The following is an 11,193-nucleotide window of genomic DNA, read 5'->3' as shown; positions in this document are numbered from 1 at the left end:
AACTGACGGCATAATTTTTTCTCATTACCATTTTTTATTTAACTTTCTTAAATATACAAATTAAGCAATATTAAAATATCAATTTTTTTTAGCTCATGACAGACAGTGCATCTTTAATCAAACTCATAATTCAATCCACCATCTATCCACCTCTAATCAGTGGCATAGCTACGGGCAGTGCAGCCAGTGTAAAGCACTGGGGCCCAGCGCTATTAGGGGCCCATTCATAAATAGACCTAAAAATAATATTTAGAATATTTTCCAACTTAATTTCGAAGAAAAAACGGGAGCGGGACACTCAATAATATTTAGTTTTTAGAGGAGTAATTATTGAATACCGAGTTCAATGGTGTATTCAAGGCTGGGGCCCCAGCCTACCCGACCCCCAATTTTTTTCAAAATTATAAAAAATGAAATTTATTATATTATTTCTGGCCATCTAGAGGTGCTGTAATCATGAATTTTCTTACCTCAGTCCCAACCATGGTGGGGATGAGGTGATCTTCCTTCTCTACCTGTGAAAATTCCTCCCTGACTCCTCTATTCGAATTCCCTGATCCGCCACGGCAATTGTTTAATTTTATGTGCCACCCATTTAAAAAAAAATAGTTTAGAACAGCTGCCGAGACCGAATATGCCCCTCTTAAAATAGTTACGAATCTGATTATCAATAGTACTGTATTTATATATAACCTAGGCCTTTAAGTAGGGGGTTAAAAAAGCACTTCTTAAGATGAATTTCCTGAGAACTAGGGAATTCCCCTATCACATCAAAGGGCCCAGCATTTAATCTTGCACTGGGGCCCTTTCGCACCTAGCTACGCCGCTGTCTCTAATCAGTTATGACAATTAATATAATAGTTGCTGCCAATGTTCTTGGAGAGCTTCACTACTACCTCCCATTGATTCACATATTAAGTTCAAGATCTTGCTACTCGGAATGCGCTTTTAAACCACCTAAAGTCTGGTTGCCATAAAATCGCTACAGGCTATCGCCGACTACTTTGGTGACTCTGATTGGTCAGTTGAATGAAAGAGCGTGCCCAATTGCGTTAGGGACTGCTCTGCAGTGGAATGATTGTAGTGAAAACACTGTAGCGACTGTGTATCGATTGTATGGAAACCATGCTTAACACATACAGTATATATGTTAAAGGATGCGCTCTCAGATCAGATGATTTTTGGTTTTTTTTTCCCTGCAGAACCACTTCACCGTAGATTGGTTTGCACCATCAATACTTTGGAATTCACTCAAAAAAATAACACATGCATTACTGTATTCCAAAAGATACATACTGTTTAATTCATTCTTAAATGATCATTCAAAAAATAGAAAAGGTACCCTCTTAAAAGGAAGTGACCCCAACACCATGTTTTTTTTTAGATTTCATAATAAGCAAGAATAATGGCTCTTAGATTATTATTACAAATGTTTTCTTTCACAAAAAGTCATGGACTATTTCTCTGGGTTTTGACAATTTTGAGGGATAAATTCCTCAAACTGCTCATGGCACAGCATCACTTAAAAAAACTATCAGTGTAGGAGTTGCTCACTATCTCTACTAGTCATTTGGATGTAGATGCGACGCGATAGCTCTTTCCCAACACGTCTGCTTCGGGACAGTACGCCAGTGCCACGTCTTACCTGCGGATAATAAAATGATAAAATATCAATGAAGCATTAAGCTGTTTAACACCAAAAACATGTATGAGATAATATAGTAGAAATATGTGCTATATGGGTTCTACCAACTTAATAATTCTGATGCCCAATGCTATTTGATCAAGTACAACATTAAAATTCTTACCATTATGTCCTCTAGTAATTTCTCTGCTTCCTTTGGACTTGAGCATCGGCTGTAGGCCTATTTTAATAAAAGTGAACATTTAATTCATGATGCAACAAACATAGCACCTTTTTTGTGCTTGTGTAACCTGAAGGCAAATCAGATTTGATTCTTACCTTAAGCAGGAGTTGTGGTGATGGATATTCAGCAACAACTGCTTGCGCAATCTCGGGACTGACATTACGAAACTGCTGTATCTGTTGTCGCCACAATCGTAGCAATCCTTTACCGTCTTTTCCAATTTTGACACCACCGGCCCATTCAGTATCGACGTGAAAAGAAAAGGTCGCTTTATCACGATCTCGTCTGTAAAAGAAGTTTCAGTTCACTATTAGCTTTGGCTTTTTGGTCTCTCACAGGGTGTGGCCCGGGAAAGACCAAATGTTATTGTGGTGTTATTCTTATTATCTTCCTTTATTTTTTTTTAATGTACTTATATATTTTATGCTGTTTTGTATTGATATAGTTATTGTTCTTTAAAAAAATTTAATCTAAAAACTAACTTGCATATTCACAAACTATTTCAAATATCATATTTTATTAAGTTTATTAGCCCAATGTAGACAGAATATCTTTAATAAATGGAAAAGAAATCACAATTACAATGTGTAAAATGTCCATAGATGTGATAGCTTGTAGGTTAATTCTATTTCTAATAATCATTAATCAATTTTAATTAAAATGGCAATAGTAAAACTGTGTTTTATGTTAGCTTACTTGAATGGTGTCTCAGCAACTGCTTTGGTGTACATGGCAACTAGATCCCCAAGTTCTGCTGGTGTTTCTATCAGCTTTAGCACACAACCTTCCTGCAACTGCAGATCAACTAAGGCCTGTGAACACAGACATGTGTAATTATAATAATTAAATAAGTAATAATAATTGCATATTTACACAATTTACTGTGGAATAATGTGATTTAAATAAAATTTTGAAAAATATATTCTTATTGTATAAAGGTAACCTGTGGCATCATTGTACAGCATTACAAGAGTTATGGTCAACAAGCAACAAGTACTTAGTACTCAAGTCCTCAGGAAAACGACAAGGGATTAATTAAACCAGAGTAAACCCTAACCATACTACTATTAACTAATTTAATCACAGGCCTAGCATAGTTCTTATCAGTGACTTTTAATTAGTACCTCCTCTACATCCAACCTTGTCACACACGTAATATCTTCAATCTTCTTGTTCTTTTTCCTCTTCGTCTGCTGCGTGGATGCATCTTCTCCGAGGCAAGCAGCACGGAAGTTACGGTTCTGTAATGTCTTTTGATGCCTACATTATCAAAGAGTAGCTTTTATTTATAATCAGCAAGTTTATGCTATCACAAAGTTTCAGTAGATTTTCAAAATGTGTTGCTAACCTCTCATTGAGAATATTAACCATAAGTATTTTATACTGTTTTTCTAGACCATAAAAATATTGAATGCCCGAGCAATACTAACAACCAGAACAGTATTTTAAAACATCCCCAGTGACCCATCCCAAATTTCCAATTTGAATGATGAATAAAGAATTATTATATGTTCAAAAGAACAATTTTTCAAACCTGAAGTACTTTTCCATAGCAATAGTCACCATTGTTATGGTTTTCCCATGAAAAGCAGTCTTGGCTTTTTGAGCAAATTTCCTCAGGTGATCTCCTTCACAATAACCATTACATTGCTCCTTAAGAAATAAAGATTAAAATAAATGTATACAGGTATATGGAGTGAGATTTAAAAAAAAAAAAATGTATTAAGGGATGTGAATAACCAGTCAGATATTTTTTATAATTATTATCATTATTAACATCATTAGCAACCCTTCATGTAAAAGCCTGGTTTTTCGGAAAAAATTTCAACATTGTCGCTACAGTGACGCTTCTGATAAAATCAGAATGAATGAAGTTCAAACTTGTCAAGAAAGGTTAATACATGACCAACCATGAGGCACATTCATTGGATGTCAACAACCTTTTCCTGACTGCCATCCTTTGCAATGGCATGTGAGTACTGTTGTAGAGAAATATCTTTGGATTCAATTATGAATATCGTTTTCTAACTTTCTTATAACATTTTTGTTTTTTATTAACCAATCTGACAAACCTTCCTATAATTACTGGTCATTTCGACAAATTCACTGGTTGGTATTACTATAAGAATGTCTTCTTCATCTGTCTGTCTCGTGCTGCTCCGCAACTAAGAGAGAAGACAAAATATGTGGTTAGTTGTATATGAAGGATACTTGAATGGAGCTGATACTTTTAGATCTTGTTGAGTACAGTTGAGTCGGTTGCTTTTGGCTGCCTTGTATTCTTTTCTCTTGGGAATTTATACAACCACCGTGGTGGCACCAATGGATGGGGGGCCTAGGGTCCTTGTTGGGGAGGAAAAACACAATTTCTCAGGGAGGGAAAAAGATTCTGCTACTTTTAACAGAATGTGGGACTCCAAAATCAATTAAAGGCCTTTGAAAAATTGTCATTTTCTGTGGGCTTTTCACATGGACTCCTCTAGGTGGGGTTCTGGGTAGCTCCTGCAGGACATCCTGGCACCACCACAGGTAGTCAAAGGTCTAATGGTAATATTTTTGGGTTTCTGCTTTGTTTTCTTTTAACACCTCTTACTTGAAATCTGAGGTTTTACCTGTAAGTCATCTCCAATGTGATGCTCAATGGTGTCTCTCTTCCAGGAGATACTGTTTGGTATTGGTTGTGCGCTTAAGTCTGTCTTACATTCCATGCCCTGTAATTTAGCCAGCACCTCCCCACCTCCACTGGCTTCCACCAACACTAGGTCTATCACTGCAGTTATGTACTAATCGAAACATTAAAAGGATATACAAAAGAAATCTTGAATAGGCCTAGGTAAATTAAATATCAGAAACAAAACAAAGATATAGTCATTTTCACTGTAATAGAGAATAGGTGTGGGCCACACCTATTCTCTATTACCACTACTATTCTCTATTGCCACTGTGGCATTTAAAATATTTGTATGAATCCCACTATACACCTTGTGCATATAATTGTTTACTATGTATTGCAGTAATTGCATATTAATATATCTCTTCTAAAAGTTAAATAATTCTAATAATTCTGTGTAGACTTATACCTTCATACATTCCTCAGGACGGCTTGATTTCTTAAGTTCCTGTAGTGCCTAAAAAACAAGTAGAAAAGTGTGTGGTTGATTAAATAAAGTTGATTATCTACAGAATTCCTAGGATAATATTTTCACTGTTTGCTGGCAATTACAACAGGATAATTGTTTATTTTTACTACAATTACACTGCCAACATTAAAAGGCATCAATTTGGCTAGTTTTACCTTTCTCTTAGCAAGTTCTTTTGCTTTCTCTGTCTTTTTGGTCAGCCTATCCTTCTCTTTTTGGGCTTTCCGGTCCTGAAACAAATTATGCAAAAATTGGTTAACCAACACACCATTTATTACAACTATGTTACATACGTACAAATGCAAGCCCTTCCCTAAAAAACAACTGGAACAGAACTTACTAAAGCTAATCTTCTATGTTCAGCAATTTCTTCTGGTGTTCTGACCTTCCGTGTTGTGGATGAGGCATTTGAGTCACAAGATACCGACGACATTGTGCTTGATACACTTGCCAAAGTTTCCTGTGAATCAGATGTCTTTAACTCATCTTCACTTCTGTAAATGCTACGTTCTGAAGATTGGAAATTACGGCCTGGTTTGATGGAATATTTGTTTGTGATGGATTCTATACTTAACTCATCATCAGTATAATCAGTTTTAGCTTGATTGTTATTATTAATGACCTTTAAACTTTCTCCTCTCCCTGTTATCCTCTTCAAAAGTGAGACTGTGTTATAATACTCATCATCATCATCACTGCTTGACAGTGATATAGGGCTCCCTCTATGGTCTAAATTCTCTGCATCAATATTTATTATTGTGTCCATTGTTGGTAGCTGACTTATTGTTGTTGAGTTGCTTGGTAACCTATTAGTCTGGTCAACACTTCCTGGTAATATATTTTGAAATTTGTCTCGGTTTCCTTGCCATACACTTTCAGCTGAACTTGATGAGGGGCGACTGTTTTGGTAGTTTGTAAAAGTTGTCTTGTTATCTCTACCACACTTTGGTGGTGAGTGATCACTAAATTGAGTAAGATCAACAGCCTCTACTGTACTTGTTGTACTACTTGTTTTTGGTACATTATTTCTTTCATTGAACTTTCGTTTCTGAGATCCTGTTGAGCTGTTTGAGCTGTATTGATGGATTTGAACATCAGGAAGGTCACTCAAATCATCGTCACTCAGATCAACTTTATAATTGTCAGTGTTCCTTGTAAATTCCGCGGACAATTTTCTACGCTGTTCTTCCTCATTCACACCAGTTAGGAACTAAAATACAAGATAAGAAAAAAAAGAATTGTCTACGTATATCAATGCCAACTAGTTTAATCATAATAGAACAAATGTTATTAACAATCCGTTGCATCTAAGTAACAACAATAACTATCAACACTGCAGTACCCGCTGCTTACTTGGACTCAAATTCAACCCTGGCCACCAGGTGCAAGTTCGGTTCGGTGGTCTAGAGGTATGATGCCAGGCTAGTGATCTGGAGATTGTGGGCTCGAGTCCCACCCAAGAACAACTTGCGATTTTTTTACGCAGTTGTTTTCAAATGTACTGAGTATTCGGTACATTTCCAAGTTAGGTAGGGCAAAATTACACCAAAACTATAATTATATAAACGGCTGACGAAGATGACGAGATGTCATTGAAAGCTCCCAGAAACTTAACTATAACTCTGAAAGTTTAACTTACACTCTTTTTCTTATTATCATGACAGAGTTAGAGAATAACTTCCATACGAATAATAATTATATAATGTTTAGTTTACAGTAATGAAAGTTTGTGCCACTGAATTGGCGATACAGACTGAAATTACAATTGTTTTCAACATGTGAAAACAAAACAAGACTAAGACAATCAATTCGAGACAGCGGAAAGATTTCCTTGTGCAGTTTAAAAAACAGCAAAAATGTGTATGCCATTCACTTGGTAGGATCCCATGGGTCCCAAGTTTCCCAGAACTTGGAAAGGCCTCCCACACTTGCACAACCAAGCAAGCAAATATCTCCAGGAAACTAACCCATCAACCGCAAATTAGTTTTTCACTAATTATAAATCATTTTACTGTTGATGTACCAGTACCCCATGCAGCAAAAAAAAAAAGTTAGATGTACATATACAGATACAGTATGTCTAATTAAATCATCATCGTACTGACAGGTATTTTAGGTTTAGTTAGTAATAGCTAGGCCTAGTAGTTAAACAAATTTAATCTGTCTGAAGTGCTCCCTTATAATTAATGAGGCCCTCAAAATAATTATATAACTTCATGCCTACCAAACCGAGGCCTAATATTAATAAGTAGCAAAAAGTGTAGGCTTATACACATCTAGATGTGTATAAGAGACAGTTGTTGTTGAGTTGCTTGGTAACCTATTAGTCTGGTCAACACTTCCTGGTAATATATTTTGAAATTTGTCTCGGTTTCCTTGCCATACACTTTCAGCTGAACTTGATGAGGGGCGACTGTTTTGGTAGTTTGTAAAAGTTGTCTTGTTATCTCTACCACACTTTGGTGGTGAGTGATCACTAAATTGAGTAAGATCAACAGCCTCTACTGTACTTGTTGTACTACTTGTTTTTGGTACATTATTTCTTTCATTGAACTTTCGTTTCTGAGATCCTGTTGAGCTGTTTGAGCTGTATTGATGGAGTTGAACATCAGGAAGGTCACTCAAATCATCGTCACTCAGATCAACTTTATAATTGTCAGTGTTCCTTGTAAATTCCGCGGACAATTTTCTACGCTGTTCTTCCTCATTCACACCAGTTAGGAAAGATGTACCATTTTAAACACATGCGCAGATCGATTCGCCAGCAGCGAGTCATCGCCAGCAGCGAGTCGCCAGCACCGAGATGTCACTGCAGCAAAACACTACTGTCGTCGTTTCGATTTCGCGCGCCGCGCTCAACAATTGGCGGCGCTGTTTATGTTTTCATTTTTGAGACCTAAAGTGGAAGAGTGAGTGAACACATGTATGAATGTGTTATGTATCGCCAAGCACATTTTTTATTGAATTATTATTTTTTTTATAGTACTGATGACTTCATCTGGTGCAGTAATATTATCAGATGTCCATGTTAATCATAAGCATCAGCAACTGGACTGTATAAAACCCCTCAGCGGTAAATACCGGTGTTATTTACTAATCTATAAACTAGCTAGGCCTAGACCTACTGTAGTAGTAGTACTAGGCTAGTAGTAGGCCTGGCCTAGCAGCTCCGAGTCCTAATAATGGTGGTGTAGTAGTTAGTATTAGTAAATAGGGCCTCATGAGTCCTAGCTAAACTAGGACCTAGGCCAAGCCTAGTTAGGAATAGTTATCTAGGCCTATTATACCTTCCTCAGAATTTAGGGCCAGTGCGTACCACGAGCCTAGTTGTGCCTGAATCATAATGAGCGGTAATTAAATGTGCACGACACTGCCAAGCCAAGCGGTTCTTTAAATTTACTTAGGCCTAGGATTGAAACCTTGCCTGCCTACACCTACCTTGTAAAATAACTAATGTATTATTATTACAAAATTGTCTATTGTTGATGTAAAAATCATTTTCCGCAAATTAAACATTTTTAATTACTGTATTTAATTGAATTGATTGGATACATATCCAAATTCTTTCTTTAAAAATATGCTATCTGTTATAATATCTGAAAACCTCAAAAATGCAATCAGATACTGTAATTGCTTGAATACCAGACTGTTAAATTAAGGTCTACGCATGGGATTACTGCAAAACGTGCAAAAATAAGCCCTAGAAATCCGTATGCGCAATTTGGAAAGTAATGGGCAATTTCTGCATATACTTTTCAGAAAATTAGGCCTTTGCCTACCTCTCCAATATATACAGCAATTGTTGTACATAGTTACTGTAGTTTAGATTCTTCACACCTATTTAGGTATAACACTTACCAAACTAATAATTTTTAATTTATTTTTATTACATAATCAGTAAATTGATCCAGCCAATTGAAAAAAGTGCCAATGTAAACAAATATATAAAATATATAACATATTATTAATCTCTTAATTGATGAGGAAAATATTTTATAATTTTCAATTGAAAATGATTAATTTAGACTACTTTTTAAATATCCAAGCAATTTAAATGATGTATTTTTTAATTTTAGCATATCTTTAACTCATTCAAATTTTAATGTATTTCTCTGTAGGATATGTCACAAGGTTTGAGTACATAATTGCTGATGCTGAGGTGCAAGGAGACCATGTTGGCAGTGACGTCCATACAGATGTAGATGGTGATTATGACGTGAAAAGGAAAAAAATAGTATGCAAAGACTGCATTATTATAGGTAAATTCCGAGTCTTCTTTCTTACCATGATCCATACATTGATATTAGGGGAAGGTGCATATATTGTAAGCATTCCCCACACCACCATTTAATTACATTGATTAAGAACTTGGGTTCTGGGTGGGGTCCTCCAAAACCCACCACACGATCATGATGGTAGATTGAGCATTGAGTAGGAGCATATTAACTGTTAGATCCTCCCTGACTATTTCACGGTTGGTATAACTGAAATATCCATTTTTTCATATTTTACAGAACATTCTTTAGGTACAGAACTCAAATATGTTGGACTTCAGGTGAGACTTAAGTTTACATTTTAAACTTAATAATAAGTCACTTCAAAATCTGAATGTACAGTATAATCTTTTACATTAAATAATAAACAATAGTTAAGATTAAAATATGGTAGTCACATTATTTTTTTCATTTCTTTCATGGTTGTTAAACCATTGTTAAATCATTAAGCCTTCTTTTTAACAGTTCTTCTAATGTTGTGTATTGTTTTGGCTACTTGGGAACTAACTGTATGCTTGTGCTGGCTGGTATTCCTATTATTAACATCAAAATTATATATATAATATTAATAATTATGCAATAATAAAAAAAAACCACTATAGTTGTGTTTTGGTGAGGAATATATTAACCCTTTCCAGTCGTATGGCATCGCGACGATGCCCTCTTTGACCATACCTTATAGCGAAGGGCGTCGTACGTACGCCCTGTATAGATTTCATGATAATTATTTTATAGCTAGCCTGCCCTCTATAGAATTTTTTAGAGTGAAGTAGGTGTATTTCTGTAGAGGGCCTCCTGTATTCAGACCAAATAAAATGCCTGCACCCAGTAGAAACTCAACATTTAGTGTAGATGATATAATTTCTAAGCTTTGGTACAGCCTCAGGTAATGGTAATGGGGCAGACTTGAAAGGGTTAATGCACAATAATTTACTTTTGGTAATTGACTGAGTAACTAATTGATTGATTAATTGATTGATTGACAGGTCTGGCAAGCTGCTCTTCTGCTTTGTGATTTCATCCTTGATAACTGTAACACCTTCAAAGGATGTTGTTGCCTGGAACTTGGGGGCGGTGTTGGCTTAGCCAGTATTACCCTGGCAACACTAGCTGATACTGTCTTCTGCACAGGTGTGTATCTACTTTTTTGAAAATGTTGACAAATAATTTCTTAAGCCCTGTCCAGACTAGTAAATGTTATTTGACAAAATCATTTGCCCAAATATGGTCACTATAACATCACATCATGACATATAGGCACATCATGGTATATGTGTGGCACATAACAGTTTTGCCAAAGAAAATTTGGTAACCTGGACAGAGATTTATGCTGTAACAGAACAGAAATGTAATAAATGTTAACAAATTGTATCAAGCAAATTAGATGAAGCAAATTTGATTGCATGGACAGAGCTGTATACATACTATTGGTAGCTTTTGTTTTTAATTTTTGTTTTCTGTTTTTTGTTTTGTTTTGATTTTGTACTGAATACCAATTTTTTTTTAGATAATGAGAAATAATGAGCCTTGAATCTGTTTGATATTTGTTAAATCTAAAACATGTGAAATCAATCACAATTACAAATCAATTTATTCAATCCTACAAAATAATATATCATAATGTTACAAAAAATTATAAAAGAAAATTGAAATTGTAGGATTTGGGAGACTCTGATTAAGACCAGAGGTTGCAAGCATGAGAGCCACCCAGTAAATTAAATAATGAAAATTTGAAAAGAAAACAAAAAAATTATACACATTTTCCTTTTTCATTTTATGTACAAAAAAGTAATGTAAAGCTTTTCTCTTTTTGAAAAAAAAAACTATAAAAAGCATAATCTAATCTAACAACTTAATCAAAATAACATTTTTCTTCATATATATATATATATATATATATATAGATTAAAA

The 11,193-nt window shown here is 35.2% G+C and overlaps 2 protein-coding genes across 2 annotated transcripts in view; one reads left to right on the top strand and one right to left on the bottom strand.

The window, feature by feature from the left end:
* Positions 1-1,275: 1,275 nt before the first annotated feature.
* LOC117118567 (crossover junction endonuclease EME1-like) lies at positions 1,276-6,218 on the bottom strand (the record flags this gene model as incomplete). Its single annotated transcript, XM_033263181.1, is given in 11 exon segments — positions 1,276-1,645; positions 1,809-1,865; positions 1,964-2,153; positions 2,565-2,680; positions 2,993-3,128; positions 3,403-3,521; positions 3,941-4,033; positions 4,481-4,651; positions 4,949-4,996; positions 5,164-5,238; positions 5,349-6,218. Coding segments are annotated over 11 exon segments (1,986 nt in total), but the record flags the coding sequence as incomplete, so codon positions are not given.
* Positions 6,219-7,912: 1,694 nt separating this feature from the next.
* LOC117118566 (methyltransferase-like protein 22) overlaps positions 7,913-11,193 on the top strand; it is a 12,332-nt gene continuing 9,051 nt past the window's right edge. Inside the window, exons 1-4 of the mRNA XM_033263180.1 lie at positions 7,913-8,081; positions 9,127-9,267; positions 9,523-9,563; positions 10,269-10,413. Coding sequence (XP_033119071.1) covers positions 7,997-8,081; positions 9,127-9,267; positions 9,523-9,563; positions 10,269-10,413 — 412 coding nt within the window. The 5' untranslated portion in view covers positions 7,913-7,996. The remainder of the gene's footprint in view (positions 8,082-9,126; positions 9,268-9,522; positions 9,564-10,268; positions 10,414-11,193) is intronic.

Source organism: Anneissia japonica, unplaced genomic scaffold (genome assembly GCF_011630105.1).
Source record: "Anneissia japonica isolate Jap-2015-1 unplaced genomic scaffold, ASM1163010v1 scaffold3180_len207689_cov159, whole genome shotgun sequence".
NCBI lineage: Eukaryota > Metazoa > Echinodermata > Crinoidea > Comatulida > Comatulidae > Anneissia > Anneissia japonica.
This window is presented reverse-complemented; position numbering and strand designations above follow the sequence as displayed.